Genomic DNA, 18,719 nt, shown 5'->3' with positions numbered 1-18,719 from the left:
AACACAAAAGAAGTAACATTGTTCAAAAAGTATCAAAAGAGAAAGCAAATGAAATATAAGGAAGACAGCAAGAAATGAATGAAAGCTTGATAAAATCACTCTATGAAGAACTGGCTTTCAAGACTTTTCCTCCTCCTTAAGATTGCATATCATCATCCGAGCCATCGTGAGAAGATGTAGCACTCGGTACATTTGCTGGATCATCTCTATCATCATCCTCATCACCACCTATATCTTCTCCCATGGTTGCATTCTCATGCCCTGCAAAGTCTCCAACCCCTCCATATGGACCTGGCATGCCCTCAGGCCAATTAACATAGTTCTGAAAAGCCTGTGGTGTCATGAACTGATCCATCACCTCCTGTGGGTAGCCTACTTGCTGCTGCATGACATACTGAGATTGTTGGAAGTAGGTGTTTGCACGGTTTTGAGCTGTCAGCATATTCCAAGTGTGCATATTGCTTTGATGTTGCCACTGAACGTAGCTAGCAAAATCAAAGGCAGCAGTGGGTTGGAATGGCATGGGTTCTTCCTGTGGAGGAGGTGCCTGAGAAGATGAAGCTTGCTTCCCCTTACCTTTATCTTTTTTAGATTCACCCATGATGAAACGGGTGATGAAAATATCATTGATGGGGTTGCGAATTTTCTCATGAACGGCAGAAGGAAGCTTCATACCGGTATCCTTAATGAGTCCCATGATGAGACCGGGGAAGAATAGGCGGGCTGGTGGCTCACCCTTCCCTTGTAAAGTGACTTTCCTTAACTCCCAAGCAATGGTTCGAGCTATGTCCACTGGTTTACCATGAAGGATATAGTAAATGAGAGGGCACACTTCCACAACACAATCGGACATGTGGCTACTTGGCATGACATTGTAGAGGATAAACTTTTGGATTATTTTGGCCGGGTTAGTCATGAATTTGTATTGGCAGCGGTGTTCTCTCCCGGCTTCACTCTTGTCATAGTTGAAACCCTCAAGCAAAAGAAATCGTTTGATTTCTTCATGAGTTTCATCAACCTTAAAGTGCCCCAAGTTTTGTTTGGTGTGGAATTCATCATACTCATGGTCATGGGGTAGTTCGAAGGGATTGCCAAGGTATTTGTTGATGGCTGCCCTATCAAATTTAATGGTGCGACCCCGGACAACAGTCTCATATGGGAAGATATCAGTGAAGGGGTTTTCTGGAAGAGCATTGGCGTAAAACTCACGCACAAGCTCAGCATTTAGGTTGGTCATGGGGTTACAAAGCCTATCCCACCCTTGGTCTTTCAAAAGTTTAGCAATCTCCCCGTAAGGTCCATTAGGGCTTATGTTAAACACTCTCTCAGCCCACATGTTTTGGTCGAGCAACTCGACATACCTCTCCTGATGAAAGCGGGATTTAAATCTACCCATATCAAAACTTTGGTTTCGGGAGGGTTGGGGTGCAGAGGCTTCACCCTTCTTTCTCTTTTGAGGATTCTTAGGAGCCATACCTGCAAAACAGCCAGGAAATCCATACACAATACAATATAACAGTCAAAAATCTGTATGGAAACAAATCAGCACAATTGGCATCACTAGAACTTCAAACCAGAACAAAAATTTTCAGGTTCTGAAGCTACTCGCCTCGCGAGCAGCTCTACTCGCAGTGGCGAGTTAGCAGATGAATTTCTGGGTTCAAGATGGACACTCGCCTCGCGAGTGATGAAGCTCGCCACGGCGAGTAACCCAGAATTTTTCAAAATTCCATTCTTTTTTTCAACAGTTGTTTAGTTTCATGAATTCTAACCCTAAATAAAGCATTTTCGACCCTGGTAATGACCTAAAGATGAATTGAATCATGCCTTTGTTTTGTAATTCGAATTTATGCCACAAAACCCTAATCTTTATTTTTCAAAATTTACAAAAGGGTTAACCAAAAGATGGTGGTTTAGAGAGAAAAGCAATACGAAATTGTGCATGATTCTGTTTCATCTTAGGCATCTGGGTGCTAAATCAGAACAAAAGTTTCATCAACCTTCAATCTTCTAATCCTAGGGTTTACATGCATTCAAAATTGAAAATAAATCTGAAGCAAGAAGAAATGATTCAAACCTGTTGGAAGATTAAATTGATGCAAGTGCAAAATAAACAGAAAAGAATGAGTGGCCTTGTCTTGACTTTGATTGAAACTTTGAAGATTTAGGGTTAGTGATGGTGTTAGAGAGAAGAATGTGAAAATTTTTGATGAGAGAGAGTGTAAAAACGAAAATGATAAGGGAAAGATAAAAATGGGTGGTTTAAGGAAAATAATGGGGGAGTTAATGTGAGTTAGTGGCCTTGGGATGTGTAACTGCCCAACTGAGCTTACTCGCCTCGCGAGCAACACTACTCGCAGTGGCGAGTGATTTGGTCATTTGACCATTTTGACTACCAGTTTGCTCGCAGTGGCGAGCAGTTTTACTCGCCTCGCGAGTTGTAACAATTTTGAATTTTTGGCTCCTGCTTTGGATGTTTTGATGCATGCACATGACTCTAATAACTAATATGCCTTAAAACGATAAATAGACTTACAAAGTTGGGTTGCCTCCCAACTAGCGCTTGTTTAACGTCGTTAGCTCGACGCCTTTTCCGTTAGGGTGGCCAAAATGAAACGGATAGCACATCATCTTTTGAACTCCTTCGCTTTGGGAGAAATTCCATGAACTTTAGGAACAAATGATTTGGAGTCCATGACCTCCCTAGCTTTGGTTTATTGAACAAGGTGCAAATTTCATCAATGACTCGATCGATTTCAACCTTGTTCATTTTCTTCCCTCTTGTTACCATTAAATCTTCCTTGATTTGTAACCGTTCCTTTTCCTCAACCACCATTGCTTCTTCAATATCAACATTTGTAACTACCTCATTTTGAACAACAACTTCTTCAACAATCTCTCCGACTCTCTCAAACATGTTTGGATTATTTTCTTGTTCTCCAAGAGTGGATTGATTGTTGACTTGGTTATCCATGATTTGTGCTTGAATCAACCCAATTTGAAGTGATAAAGTCTTCAATCTTTGGTTGGTATCTTGCATGTTTATCATGGATTGTTGCATGAAGATGTTCAAAGTATTTTCAATCACCTTGTATCTCTCATCTTCATAAGAATGTTGCTGATACTGAGGATAGGATTCATACTCGGGTGGAGTATAGAAGTTGAAGTAACCATGTTCAGCCATGATTTTGGCTAGGTGGTGATCCTAAAACGGAAACAACTAACAAGAAACTTTTCTTTGTTTATCAACAAGGGGTTAGTACAAACAACTTATCAAATAAAGAAAAAAATATTTACGGATTATATACAAATGCTTAAAACGATAAATCAATCGTTCTATCTATGATAACTAAACACCATTCCCCGGCAACGGCGCCATTTTGATGAAAGTAGTTTTGCATCAAACAAGATAAGTATTTGTGTATCGTCTCCACAGGGAATAGTGCGTTATCAATGACAGTTTAACATCGATTATCATTCAAAGTATTAAGAGTACTTGTTTGTTTGAATTGAAATGTAACTAGCTAAACTAATTGCAATAAGTAAAAGTTGAGATAAATAAGGATTGAAACTTGTTAGGAGTAGCGTTCCTTAACCAAGCGTCACACGTAACCTAATGATCCATACGAATTCTAGCTTTATAAACAACATTATCACAATCAATTCTAAACTATCCTTCGTGTCCAAAGTGATATAATTATTTCTAAGTTATCGTTTAAACATTCGTGTCCAAATTCCTTAAACGATAACAAAGTCGATCGGATAACCTAATCGACAGTGTCCAGCCTGGTTAAGTTATACGAAAGCATTTAGCTCTTGATTATGGTGATTATCACAAGATTAACAAAGATGTCAAGTAAGTTAACCTAAGATATATTGCTACTCTAGCTCAAGATTCAAGAGTTTGTGTCCAAAGCATCTTGAATCTCATTGAAAGCATTAACACAAGAATAACAACAATATTGAATATAAATTGCTAGAACCATATATTGCAAGATAAAAAGGATTACATGTTTAGCAAGATCAAGTACCTCTCATCCCAACAAAGGGTATTTAGCTACTCATCATCATGGAAGCCATGCAAGGATGGATTGAAAAGGAAGGATTCATTACACTTGTGATGTCTCAACAAAGTATTAAGATCCAACTTTCAAAACCAATCTTACTCAATGAAGAACTACCTTACTTCTCCCTATGAAAATATCTAAACTAAAACCTAAGAGAAGCTAAGAAAATATCAAGCTAAGATATGATAAGATATTTACCAAGAATAGCAAGTGGGCTATTTATAGAATTCCCACTATGCTTGAGCTCGCCTCGCGAGCAGACTTACTCGCCATGGCGAGTGCTGTTTCCTGCACCGTTAAGATTCTGCCACGTCACCCTGGGAGGGTCAAACCGCCCTTACTCGCAACGGCGAGTAGCTCTGCTCGCCTCGCGAGCAAGGGGGTGCTCACGGCTTTGTGGCTTGATTTGAAACTCGCCACTGCGAGCTGCTGTGCTCGCCTCGCGAGCAATGTAGTGCTTGCAGCCTTTTGCTCTTTTCTTGGCTTTATCATGCTTGCTTAGTGTCTTGAGGTTAAATCCTACACAATTGGGTAAAGTAAGGCAATTAAAGCGTAATAAGGCAATTATCACTTTTATCTCGGCTTTTCCTTAAATTTCTTGCAAAACAAGTAACAAAAGTGCTTAAAATATAACATGAAAATATCACTTCCTAGCACTTATCAAGAGGTCCCTAGTAAATTGAAGAATGGGTCCTCTAAAGATATGGTTGGTGCTATAAGCTCTCCTAATATAGGTTCTGTTATTGGGAGGCAGACATTCCCTTTAAAACAACTTGTTTCTCTTGTGTCAGCTGGTCTGGTTAAAAACTCTGTTGTTTTGGGGCAGCAGTTGCAGCCAATTCTCAATCCCATCATTACTTCTGATGAAATGTTGGGCCCGGACAAGGGATTGGTCAAGCTTTTTGATGGCACCCTAAAAGCCACTGCTGCAAGCATGGATAGCACAAAAAAGTTGAGTAAGTTTTGGGCAGATGGGCTTGATTCTGAACCTGATATTGATATTGAACCTCAAACTGCTCAAGCTATTGATGCCTCTAAGTATTTGGAGACTCCGAGTGATACTAGTAAGAAAGGAAAAAAAAGGCAGACCTAAGAAACTGAAAATTCCTACAACATCAGTTGAATCCATTCCACACTTTCAGAATGTCTCGCAGGAAATTGACACTGAACAAGTGAATACCAGGTCTAAAACTGGCAGTCATTTGCCTAAAGCCAACTCCTCTCAATGAAGTACATCTATTGGAATATTAGAGGCATAGGGAATCCTGAAACACAATTGCATCTGTCTCAATTGCTTTTAACTCATAAACCAGAATTCCTCTTCATAGCTGAACCTATGGTCACCTATCAATCCATACCTGCTGGATACTGGCATAGACATAATCTTCAAAACTCTACTGTTAATACTGACAAGAATAATATGTAGTGTCTCTGGAATAACCAACAGAATGTGCAAATGCTACTTAACAGTTCTCAATGCATAGGTTTCTCCTACTTATCTGATGGGGCTCTAATTCATGCGGCAGCTGTGTATGCCTCAACACGCTACATCACCAGAAGAAAATTATGGCTTGACCTATCTAATCTCATTCAAGCTCACCATGGGCCCTGGATCTTTGTAGGTGACTTCAACTCAGTGCTTGGTGCTCATGAGAGATTAGGGGGTAGGCTTCCCCTACATATCTCATGTATTGAATTTTCTGAGTGGACTAACAGACATGCTCTGATTCATATGGATACTATGGGTGCTCAATATACCTAGACCAATAAAAGAGATGGTAATGCTTTCATGGCACAAAGGTTGGACACGGCTATTTGTAATGAAAGTTGGATTGACCACTGGAATGTGACTAGCTGCAACACTCTAATTAAATGTTATTCTGATCACTTCCCTATCCTGTTGACTATGCATAAACACTCTCCAATCAATATCATCCCTAGATTCAAGTTCTTCCAAGTTTGGACTGATTTTGACAGTTGTGAGGCGCTGGTTGCAGACCACTGGCGCACCCCTCTAACTGGTTCACCAATGCATATTCTCCATTTCAAACTTAAAACTTTGAAGCCTAAACTCAAAGATTGGAATAAAATGTGGTTGGGGATTTCCACCAGAAGTTCCATTTGGCTCAACAACAACTCAGTGCAGCTCAGTTAGCTATTGATACTTTATGCTTCAACCCGGATAGATCTCTTGAGGAACTCAACTGCCTATCTAACTACAGTCAAGCTCTGAATCACTTAAACAAATTCTGGCAAGATAAGAACAAAAATGCTAAATACCTAGAGGGGGATAGAAATACTGCTTTCTTCCACAGGAATGCTAAAATTAGAGAGGCTCAGGGATTCATCAGTCTTCTTAAGGATGGAAATGAGGTTTTTACTACTGCCGCAGACATTGAAAATCATGTTTTACAATATTTCACCAATATCTTCTCTACTTCCAATATCTGTGAACAGAATGATCTTCCCAACAGGGTTATTCCTGATTTAGTGACTGATCCTGAGAATGTTATGCTTATTGCTATTCCTCAACATGATGAGATCAAAAGTGCTGTCTTTGATTTGAATGGGGAAGCTGCCCCAGGACCTGATGGGTACTCAGGGCATTTTTATCAACACTTTTGGCATATAGTTGGATCTGATGTGGTGACTTCCACTCAACATTTCTTCACCAACAATTACATTATGCCCAATCTTAACTCCAACCTCTTGATTCTTATTCCCAAAGTCAAGGGTGCTGACAGATTGGATAATTTCCGTCCTATTGCCTTGGCCAACTTTCAATTTAAAATTATCACCAAAATCCTTTCTGATAGATTGGGGTCCATTTCTTCTGGAATCATCTCTGTCCATCAAAGAGGGTTCATTCCAGGTAGGCATATCCAAGACTGCATCATGACAACATCTGAAACTGTTAATCTGCTACATAAAAAAGCTTATGGGGGTAATATGGCTTTAAAAATAGATGTAAAGAAAACCTTTGATACTATTAATTGGAAGTTCCTCATTCATGTGCTTCAATGTTTTGGTTTTCATCCAACTTTTTGTGATTGGATGAAAAAGCAGTTGGTTTCTTCAGCTGTACTAGGGGAGTGAGGCAGGGGGACCCTCTCTCACCTCTTCTTTTCTGCTTTGCTGAAGAAGTGTTAAGCAGGGGATTGGAAGCGCTAGTCACTAATGGTAGTCTGACTCAAATCATGGCTTCAAGGAATTTATTTATGCCAAGCCACTGTTTATATGCGGATGATATCTTAATCTTCTGTAAAGGTACTTTGGCCAACATCAGGCACATTATGAAGCTTTTTGAATCATATGGCACCTATTCTGGACAGCTGATTAATGCTCAGAAAAGCAAGTTTTATGCTGGTTTGCTCTCTCTTTCTAGAGTTCACACCATCACCTCCATTATTGGCTTCAGTCATGGAAGTCTCCCTTTTACATATCTGGGCATACCTCTTTTCAAGGGTAAACCTAAGGCCAGACATCTGAGACCGGTTATTGACAAAATTCAGAGTAAACTTAATGCTTGGAGGGGTAAATTGCTTACTATAATGGGTAGGGTTCAATTGGTGAATGTTGTGATTAGTAGTATGTTCACCTACTCTTTCCATGTATATAAGTGGCCTGTTAGTTTGCTTTCGGAAGTGGCAAAGCTTATGAGGAATTTTATTTGGAGTGGCATATGCACTCAACAGAAACGGTGCACAGTCTCTTGGGCTAACGTTTGTAAACCCAGATATCTTGGAGGGCTTGCTGTGAAGGACCCTGCTCATGTTAATCAAGCTTCTTAACTCTTGCTCACCTCGAAGCTTTTTACCTCCAATGAGCAATGGGCTAGTATTTGTAGAGCCAGATTTCTCAACAAACACAAACCCAAAACTCATCATTTGACCTCATCAATTTGGACTGGTATGAAGCCCCACATCCACTACATTATGACTTATGCAACTTGGTCCATAGGCAATGGCAAGAATATAAGCTTTTGGGATGATAGGTGGCTAGAGCACTCTATAGTGGATCTCTGGAACATTCCACCCTCTATGCTTAAGGAGATTGAGCTAGAGGTAGCACACTTTATTGTTGATGGCAAATGGTGTCTCCCACCCTACATACATCAGAAAGATCCTGCTTTAGCTGCTAGAATACAGCAAACTACTCTGCCTGAGGATGATCTCCCTGACAACGAAACTGATTCTCTACAAGTGGTGTCTGCTTATCACAAGAGTATTGGTGTTCCTTAGAAGATGAAAGCTAGATGGTACAACTGTATGAAGTACTGTCACAACATTGTTTGTTCATGCGTTCATGTGCTCAGAGAAAGTAACCAAGTTGCAGATGCTTTAGCTAAACACGGTCAAGGGTTATCATAATACTCCACTCAATGGTGGCTTTATCCCCCACCTTTCCTTGATCCTCTCCTACAGAGCGATAGAGTTGGTTTGTCTTCATATAGGATGACTTCTGTTTGATGTTTTTTCCCTCCCTGGTTGTAAGGTTTGGGTTGTTATTGATTTTGTTTTCTTGTACTGTTCAACTTGGGTTCAGGCCTCTCCTGGTTTTATTGATTTCTAGTTTAGATAAAAAAAAGTTATTAATTTAATGCACCTACTTGAAGTTTTGTATGTTTTATGTTTCAAATATGCACTTAAAAGGGTAATAAGGACATATTTAAAACTTAAAAATCTTAAAGGACTAACCCAATATTTTTGTCAAACGTAAATGAATAAAAGATGTATTTTGCCTTTTATTTATTTTATGAGTTTCAGCTGTAACGCCCTCCTTTTATTTAATTATTTTTATTAAGTTAGAATTTATTTATGTGATTTAATTATTTATATGATGTGTTAGTATTTTATTATGTGGCATTATTCTATTATTTATTAGAATATGAGAATTATTAGTGTAAGTAGAATTGGGGGTTAGAATAGAAAGAAGAATAAGTTGTTGGGCCCAAAATAGATTTAAAAAGAATAGAAAGGATATAAATAGAGGAAGCTAGGTTGAGAGAATAGTTTACAAACGTTCAGTTTTGCAGAAAAAGAGGAGAAAAGAGAAGAACCTAGGAGAGAAGAAGCTGCGATTTCTGCATATTAAGGTGAGGGTGAGACTATCTTGCATTAATATTAAGTTGTTAAATCATTAGATTACATTTAACAAGTTGGGGAGAGTTTGTGAGATTAAGAGGATTAGGGTTTATGAGCGATTTTGATGATTAGATGTTAAAGAACCATAGAATCGATGAGAGAATCATGAACAGACCTTAGATATCCTATAGGAATGTTATTAGAAGTAGTTTGATGGTTAGAAACATGAGAATGGATGAAAAGTTGAGATTCTAAGAAAAAGTGATTTTAAGTGTTTTTGAGAAATAAGTGATTCTAGGATAAGTTGTTTTGGAGATTTAAAAATATGATTTTTCAGTAAAATATGATAGGATTTGTCGAATAGAACGCGTAGGCGAAAACGGAATCGGATTCGGAGTAACGGTTAGGTTTTTACGGACGAAACGGTGAAACCGAAAAAAATGGGACTGCACAGAGCTACATCGCAGGTGGGCTACTGCCTTCCCACGCCTGCGCGCAGTTTTCCACGCCTAAGCGCAGCAAGGCTGCCCCTCATGGGTGACTGCTTGTTGTGCTTTCGTTGCGTGCTGTCAGAACTTCGATTGTTGCGTTCTTGTGTCTTTTTCACCTGTTTCCGTGTTGAATTAGCTCTCGGTGTAAACATGAAAGTTGTAGATAATTGAGTTAGCTTTCTAATGGCTTTGGAGTGACTAGAAAATTATGTGTAGATTTTGAGTTTTGATGAAAATAGTCCAAGTGGGTCTTCAGAAAACTTTAAGAAAACTTAGTATAACTAATCCCAAGTTAGTCCAAAAACTTATGGTTGGTTTCCCAACTTCAACTTAAGTATTAGGGATTTAGTTGAGGTGTTTTATGAGTATTTGGCTTATGTCTCATTGATCAAACTTGATTTGCTTTTGAAGAATGTTTTGGACTTTGATATGAATGTAATTGATTAATGTATATGTGGTTATTGTTGTTGATATGTTGGAATACATTATGTGAGTATTGTATGATGATAGTTCTCTGGCAAGTGCACCAAATACTATCGAAGTAGTAAAAATATCGTTCCCACGAGGACTGTTTTTAACTTCAAAAATTCAATCGCGTTATAAAAATAGGATGTATAAAGGTTTATTTTTGTTTGCCACTAGGCAGTAGATTTGGTTTGATTTTATGAAATCAAATAAAAGAATAAGATTTGATTAAGAAAATATGGAGAGAGATGAGATCAGGTCTTCGAATCCTCTATGTTTCCCCTAATTGGTTACTGCACCTATTATTACTAATGATTTTCTAGTTTCACGATAGTTAACAAATTAGCCCTAATCAATCCCTTGAGTTAGGACCCTCTTCTTAAACTACAGCCCCTAATTCCTTAGGTGGTCTAATAATCCTTGAAGGTTTTATGAACGTTAACCTAATATCACTAACAAACGATTATCTATTCCTAGACTAACCATGTTTATCAGAACAATTCAATTAGGTCTAAGTCGAAAGCTATGGTCAGTAGTCATTCGATCTCACGAAATCATGTTTATATTTGATCAGGATATAAAAAGCATTAAGAACAATTGAATTGAATAAAGACTAGAAATTCATTAATAAACAATAGAGTTTCACAGCAACATAATATCAATTAGGGTTACATAGGTTCATCTCCGACCTAATCTCTAAGAGATTTAGCTACTCATAATTGAGTTTACAAATAGCATAATCAATGAAAGAATTAAAACATACATAAACTGGGTTAGAGATGATGAAATCCTCTCCGCTGCAGCCTTCTGGGTGTTAAAATCGCACTTTAGCTCTCCAAAATCGTAATCATCTTTGTTTGAGACTGACTTCAGCTTAAATAGGCAAGTTCTGATCGCCCAAAATCGTACCACGATGGCACAAATCGTACCACGATTGGTACTTTGAACCCTAATTTCCTTTAAAGCCCTCCTTGAAATCGTATCACGATGGTATGGATCGTATTGCGATCCAACTCTTCAAAAAACATGCTTTCTGACTTCAAGAAATCGTATTGCGATTAGTAAATCGCAGTACGATTGGCTTCTTCCAGTTCTTCCATATTTGATGCTTTTAACTGCTCCTGGACACTTAATGTTGCTTAGAACTCTATCAAAATGTCAAAATAAGTCCTAAAAATTACGTAATGACAGCATGTCATCACAACCCCAAACTTAAACCATTCCTTGTCCTCAAGGAATTTGCTTGCAACAGTGACAAATGACAGTAAAATAACAGTTACCTGACAAAACGATAGTACCCAAAAGTTCATTCTCCTTCTAGCTAAAGATGAGCTAGTTTGACTTGTTCGCATCCACCAATTCACAACTCCACGCATTCAATTGAAACAGGGTTCTACCAGTCGACATGCAGGTCTACATATTACCATACGCTTGAAAAGTTTCTAAACATCAATCAAAGTCAATATCATTACACACTTTTGAGGTCTTTAGGGTTATAACGGGGCTTAGGTGAAAGGTGGGATATATTTGGATAAGTAGGCTACACAAAATTTGAGTTAGGCATTCCTACGGAAGTTAAAGCACAAAATTCAATCCTTCAATCATTCACCTTGTGGAATAACAATCAATGCAAAGGTACTAGAGAATATTTTTAACATTTAGGGACAATCGAGTTTGAAGTTACTCGGATTTTAAATGTTTTGTCCCTTTTTCATCATTCAATTTCTTTTTTTTTTTTTTGATACACCATTTTTGTGTGTATTTTGCATGACAATTTCTTTATTTTGTTCTCTTATTCTCTAGTACCCCCACCCCAAACTTAATTGGTTGCAAATTCCAATAGCAACCCCAAACTTAATCTTTAGCAACATTCTACAATGCCTTAACTCAGAAAATACATTAAGGGACAAGTCCTAAAAGTCTCTAGGCTTGTAATGTAGTTTGTCACCGAACAAAAAGTTCTAATCCTACCGGCTCACAATTGGTTAAGAAAGGATAAATTCAACAAATTAAAACAGGGTAGGCTTCAAAAAGGCTCACAGGACCAAGCACTTTTGCCTCAGTGTGTAATTGACAAAGACCAATTAATAATAGAGAAACAATGCAAGTTCTAGAAATGTAGTTGCATGGAAAACTAATCTAAATATAAGTAAATTGAAAAACAAGATTTGGCAATGAACCTTATGGCTGAGATTTGTGGGAGTATGTGACTACCTAGCAACGCCGTACACTTCGCCTTTGAATCAAGTCACCCCTCCTTTGAACTTTTAGAATACCGTTTCATCAGACAACTGTTACTAAACTGGAATAGGTCACATAACAAACAAATTCGTTAATAATAAACAAGTGCAGGAGCAATTACAATAGGGAAATAAGTTCAATGGACTTCGACATTAAAAAGAAAATAAAAAGAAAATACACCAAAAGAAAAATGACTGAAAATAACATGTAGTGGGTTGCCTCCCACCCAGCGCTTCTTTATCGTCACTAGCTTGACTGCTAAGGATTCTCAGAGGTCCTTCAGAATGAGTGCCACCCTTCCTTTTGGTAGGTCACCACCTAGGTATGGTTTAACTCTTTGTCCATTTACTTTGAAACTTCGATCTCCTTCAGGTGTCACTAGTTCAACAGCTCCATATGGTGACACACTTTTGACCAAGAATGGTCCAGACCATTTTGATTTGAGCTTCCCAGGAAACAGCTTCAACCTGGAGTTATACAACAAAACTAGCTGTCCACAGTTAATATCCCTAGGCACTAAGTTTTTGTCATGATACCTTTTTGTCCTGGCTTTATAGATGAGCGCATTTTCATACGCTCTAAGCCTCATCTCCTCAAGTTCATTAAGTTTCAAAATTCTTTTCTTACCAGCGGCTACTTGATCAAAATTTAAGGCCTTAATGGCCCAATAAGCTTTATGTTCTAGCTCGACTGGAAGATGACATGCCTTCCCATATACTAACTGATAGGGTGAGAACCCAAGATGGGTCTTAAAGGCTGTCCTATATGCCCACAGTGCGTCATCTAATTTCCTAGACCAATCTTTCCTATTTAACGCAACTGTCTTCTCCAGAATCTGTTTCAGTTGTCGGTTTGAAACCTCTGCTTGACCACTAGTTTGTGGGTGATAGGGAGTTGCAACTTTGTGCTTAATGTTATACTTTTTGAGCACATTTTCAAGAAAATTATTGCAAAAATGCTTCCCCCCATCACTGATCAATACTCTAGGGGTTCCAAACCTAGTGAAAATATTCTTTTGAAGGAAGTTGACAACCGTTTTGGCATCATTAGCAACACATGGTATCGCTTCAACCCACTTTGTGACATAATCAACACAGACTAGAATATGGAGATAAGAGTAAGAGGAAGGGAATGGTCCCATAAAATCAATACCCCAACAATCAAATGGTTCAACTTCAATGATTCCTTTTAGGGGCATTTCATTCCTCTTTGATATGTTACCTGTCCTTTGGCATCTGTCACATCTTGTGACAAAGTCGTGGCAATCTTTGAAAAGGGTGGGCCACCAGAATCCACTTTGCAAAATTTTTGCAGCTGTTCTTTCTCCACTGTGGTGGCCTCCATAAGCTGAGCTATGGCAGTGCCACATGATACTATGTGCTTCCTCACCTGCAACACAACGTCTAATCAAACCGTCAGTACCTACCTTAAACAGATATGGGTCATCCCACAAGTAGTGGTTTGCATCTTTGAAGAACTTTTTCCTCTGAGGGTAGGTCAGATCATCAGGAACTATGTTGCCGGCCTTAAAGTTTGCCATGTCAGCAAACCAAGGTCTTTCTCCAATAGCAAACAGCTGTTCATCAGGGAACTCGGCCTTGATGGCCTTCTCCTTCTTTGTTACCTCATCATTCTCCAGCCTTGAGAGGTGGTCAGCTACCACGTTCTCGACTCCCTTCTTGTCACGAATTTCAAGATCAAATTCTTGCAATAATAGGATCCACCTCAACAGTCGAGGCTTTGAATCCCCTTTAGTTAAGAGATATTTGAGAGCTGCATGATCTGTAAAAACAATGACTTTGGAGCCTATTAGATAAGAACGAAATTTTTCCAATGCAAAGATTACCGCAAGCAACTCCTTTTCAGTTGTGGAATAGTTAACTTGATTTTCATTTAAAACCTTGCTTGCATAGTAAATTGCATGAAAAAATTTGTTCTTGCGTTGGCCTAGGACTGCACCAACAGCATAATCACTTGCATCACACATAAGTTCAAAAGGTAAATTCCAATCGGGTGCAATGATTATTGGTGCAGTCACCAACTTGTTTTTAATCAAAGAAAAAGCATTTAGACATTCAGAATCAAAATTAAACTCATTTTCTTTGACTAAGAGGTTACAGAGGGGTTTGGAAATTTTAGAAAAGTCTTTTATGAACCGCCGATAGAAACCGGCATGCCCCAAGAAACTCCTCACTCCTTTAACATTGATGGGTGGAGGAAGTTTCTCTATAACCTCTATCTTGGCTTGGTCTACCTCAATGCCTTTAGCACTTATTTTATGCCCCAAAACTATACCTTCAGTTACCATAAAATGACATTTTTCCCAATTCAAAACAAGGTTAGTTTCGGTGCATCTTTTAAGTACAGCATTTAAATGGAACAAGCATTGATCAAAAGACTTACCAAAAACAGAAAAGTCGTCCATAAATACCTCAATGTTCTTCTCTATCATATCAGAGAAGATGGAAAGCATGCACCTTTGAAAGGTTGCCGGCGCATTACACAGCCCAAAGGGCATCCTTCGATAAGCAAACACTCCAAATGGACAAGTGAAGGCAGTCTTTTCTTGATCTTCCGGAGCCACTGCAATTTGATTATACCCCGAATACCCATCCAAGAAGCAATAAAAGGCTTGGCCAGCTAATCTCTCAATCATTTGATCCATGAATGGTAATGGAAAGTGGTCCTTTCTTGTTGCGGTATTCAACCTCCGGTAGTCTATACACATTCTCCAACCAGTGACGGTGCGGGTAGGTATCAATTCATTTTTTTCATTTGCTACCACCGTCATTCCTCCTTTCTTGGGTACCACATGAACTGGACTCACCCATGAGCTATCTGAGATAGGGTAGATCATACCTGCATCTAGTAACTTCAGCACCTCTTTCTTCACCACTTCCTTCATTGTTGGGTTAAGTCTCCTTTGAGGTTGAACTACCGGTTTGTATTCAGCCTCCATGTGTATTTTATGCATGCAATAAGCTGGACTAATACCCTTCAAATCAGAAATGTTCCACCCCAAAGCTCCTTGATTGTCTCTTAACACCCTCATTAATTTTTCTTCTTCCAAAGGTGTCAAGGTATTGCTGATGATTACTGGTTTAGAGGCATCCTTAGTGAGAAAAACATATTTCAAGTGAGAAGGGAGTTCTTTTAATTCTGGATTTTTCTCTCCTTCTCCACTCAAAATAGGAGCATCCATAGAGTGCTTACCCATTAATTCTTCTATTTTTACCGGACCCAACTCTTGCTTGCTTGCTGCTAGTTGCTTCACACAATCACTTACTTCAAGATCTTCATCATCTTCACCTTTTGCTATAGAATTCACAATTGCACGTTCAAGAGGGTGTGTTGGTTGATGTTCACAGGAGTCATCTTTAACTATTTCTTCAACAATGTCAATCCGGTAACACTTGGGATTTTCATCTTTGTGCTTCATGGCCTCAAATATATTAAACACTACTTGCTCCTTATGAAATCTCAACATTAGCTCTCCTTTCTCAATGTCAATCAAAGCACGGCCAGTTGCAAGGAAAGGTCTTCCTAGAATGAGTGGCATATCCTCATCTTCAGCCATATCTAAGATCACAAAATCCGCTGGAAACACCAAGTCATTAACCTTGACTAGCACATCTTCAAGTATACCGAAAGGATAAGAGATTGACCGATCAGCTAAAGTAATGGTCATTCTTGTTGGTTTTGGTTCCCCACACTTAAGCTTCTTCATCATTGAAAGTGGCATCAGATTTATACTTGCTCCCAAGTCACATAAAGCTCTACCAATGTCTACCGGTCCAATTGAACAAGGGATAGTAAAGGCACCAGGATCCTTCAACTTAGGTGGCAGCTTCTTTTGAAGAATAGCACTACAATTTTCAGAAAGTGCAATGTTCTCATCATCCTTAGGCTTCCTTCGTTTAGTCAACAAGTCTTTCATGAACTTAGCATATAACGGCATTTGATCAAGGGCTTCACCGAAAGGAATATTCACCTGAAGTTGTGAGAAAAGTTGCATGAACTTCTTGAATTGGCCTTCATCCTTTTCTTTCTTCTTTGAAAGGTGAGGGTATGGAAGCTTCACATATGATGGAATAACCTGTGGTTTGTCTCCCTCTTTCAAAATTTGACTCTTCGACTTCCTCAAGATTGAATCTTCATCAATTAACTTCTCACTTTTTTCTCCCTCTATTTTTTTCTTCCTTTCATTTTCAACTACACCCTCATCATTTTTTTCAACTACACCCTCATCATTTTTTTCAACTACATCATTCTCCTCCACCTCAACTACATCATCAACCTTCTTTGGAGCTTTTGGAACTAAAGGTGTCAAAACCTTTTTGCTCCTCAATTCAATAGCATTACAAGACTCATTCTTAGGGTTGTCTTTAGTGTTACCTGAGAATCCGCCTTTACTTTGTTCAGCCAATTGCTTAGCTAATTGCCCCAGTTGAGTTTCAAGCATCTTCCTAGAAGCTTCATTGTTCTTTCTTTCAGCTTCTTGACTCTTCTTCATCTCTTCAAAGTTGCCTTGAGTCATCTTCATGAAATTCATCATAGTTTCCTCAAGAGCTGATGGCTTCCTTTGTTGTTGTTGAGGAGGAGTAAGCATCTGAGAGTTCAAAGCATTGTTATTTGAGTAGCTTAGATTTGGATGCTTGTTAATGCCTGAATTGTAGTATTGATTCTGCCTTTGATAACCTCCCATGAAGTTAGCTTCTTCATTTGATCCTTCTGGAACACATTCACCATTGGGATGTTCTTCACCACATAAGTCGCACTTGATTGCAGCTACTTGTTGTTGCTTATGAGCCAAAGTGAAGCCTTGAAACTCCTTAGTTAGAGCTTCGATTTGTTTGTTCATCGCTGCTTGGTTAGCAAGGATAGCAGTTTGTTCACTCACCCCAAACACTCCTCTTTCCTTCTTCTTAGCTTCAGCACGATACTCATTTCCAGCCATGTTTTCTATCAAAGCTTGGACTTCATGATCAGTTTTGCTCTTGAGACTACCTCCCGCGGAAGCATCTAAGAACATTCTTGTGTTTGGTGTCACCCCCTCAGTAAAGATTTGGAGGTATTGTTTCTCGGTGAACTCATGATTAGGGCATCTCTTAAGAAGCAAATTGAATCGCTCCCAAGCATCATACAATGATTCACCTTCTCCTTGCTTGAAGTTAGAGATCTCCATCTTCTTGTCCCAATACTTAGACATCGGGAAATATTTCTCCAAGAACTTCAGCTCTAACTCTTCCCATGTTTGGACAGTCCCGTTTGGAATTGTTAGCAACCAATCTTTTGCTCTTCCCGTCAAGGTGAAAGGAAATAGCCTTAGCTTCTTTTGTGCTTCAGTCACGGTGGCTGGTTGCACACAAAACTCACAGGTTTCAGCAAAGCGACTCAAGTGTTCATGAGGACTCATAGCTTCAGTCCCATCGAATTGCTTGTCCCTTAAACCGTTGAGGACAGTTGTCTTGATGTCGAAAGCTACGGGGTTAGCTGGTTGAAAAGTGTGGGTCAGTTGACCGCGATGAGTGGCTAACCCGTAGTCTCCTAGTTTAGGTCTTGGTGGTACAACTCCTTCTCCTTCCATAGTTGCAGATTTAGGAGAAGAGATTGTTTCAGATTCACTTGAGAGTTGCTCCGGTACTTGTTCTCGAACACCCGGTGGAACGGATTGAGCTAACCTTTGCGATCGGACAGCTTTCCGAAGTGCTCTAGCAGTTCTTTCAATTTCCGGATCGTACTCTAGGTCGTCAGAGCTCTGTTTACCTCGCATAAACAGCAAAATACCTTAGTAGCACTGCACAACGCAAAATAATCAAGTGAATATGAAAACAGAAAAATAAAAATAAAAAAAACAGAAAAGTAAATTGCAAAAACCCTAAATTATAACGTAATTGCCTTGTTGAAATAATTCAACAGTCCCCGGCAGCGGCGCCAAAAACTTGATAGTTCTCTGGCAAGTGCACCAAATACTATCGAAGTAGTAAAAATATCGTTCCCACGAGGACTGTTTTTAACTTCAAAAATTCAATCGCGTTATAAAAATAGGATGTATAAAGGTTTATTTTTGTTTGCCACTAGGCAGTAGATTTGGTTTGATTTTATGAAATCAAATAAAAGAATAAGATTTGATTAAGAAAATATGGAGAGAGATGAGATCAGGTCTTCGAATCCTCTATGTTTCCCCTAATTGGTTACTGCACCTATTATTACTAATGATTTTCTAGTTTCACGATAGTTAACAAATTAGCCCTAATCAATCCCTTGAGTTAGGACCCTCTTCTTAAACTACAGCCCCTAATTCCTTAGGTGGTCTAATAATCCTTGAAGGTTTTATGAACGTTAACCTAATATCACTAACAAACGATTAT

General features: G+C 38.9%; 1 protein-coding gene and 1 non-coding gene across 3 annotated transcripts; one reads left to right on the top strand and one right to left on the bottom strand.

Annotated features, from left to right (window-relative positions):
• Positions 1–10,709: 10,709 nt before the first annotated feature.
• LOC146901363 (uncharacterized) lies at positions 10,710–18,238 on the bottom strand. 2 transcript variants are annotated; one of them, XM_085734827.1, is made up of 2 exons: positions 13,570–18,238; positions 12,683–12,815 (listed from the first exon to the last, which is right to left on the bottom strand). In XM_085734827.1, the coding sequence occupies exons 1-2, from the start codon at positions 18,119–18,121 to the stop codon at positions 12,811–12,813; spliced, it is 4,557 nt and encodes a 1,518-aa protein (XP_085590953.1). In that variant the 5' UTR covers positions 18,122–18,238; the 3' UTR covers positions 12,683–12,810. The 2 variants fall into 2 exon arrangements, with proteins under 2 accessions (XP_085590952.1, XP_085590953.1); XM_085734826.1 differs by having other exon boundaries at positions 10,710–18,233.
• Positions 17,436–17,542, top strand: LOC146901364 (small nucleolar RNA R71). Its single transcript, XR_015024401.1, has one exon. It is a non-coding gene; the product is annotated as a small nucleolar RNA R71 (small nucleolar RNA).
• Positions 18,239–18,719: the final 481 nt, after the last annotated feature.

Source organism: Medicago sativa, chromosome 8, assembly GCF_051527215.1.
Source record: "Medicago sativa cultivar Bolivia chromosome 8, Bolivia_mono, whole genome shotgun sequence".
NCBI classification, from domain to species: domain Eukaryota; kingdom Viridiplantae; phylum Streptophyta; class Magnoliopsida; order Fabales; family Fabaceae; genus Medicago; species Medicago sativa.
The sequence above is the reverse complement of the archived record's forward strand: the minus strand, read 5'-3'. Positions and strand labels throughout refer to the sequence as shown.

Excerpts from the sequence above, each read along its gene's own strand:
- LOC146901363 (XM_085734826.1), bottom strand. The coding sequence starts at position 18,121 with ATGCGAGGTAAACAGAGCTCTGACGACCTAGAGTACGATCCGGAAATT.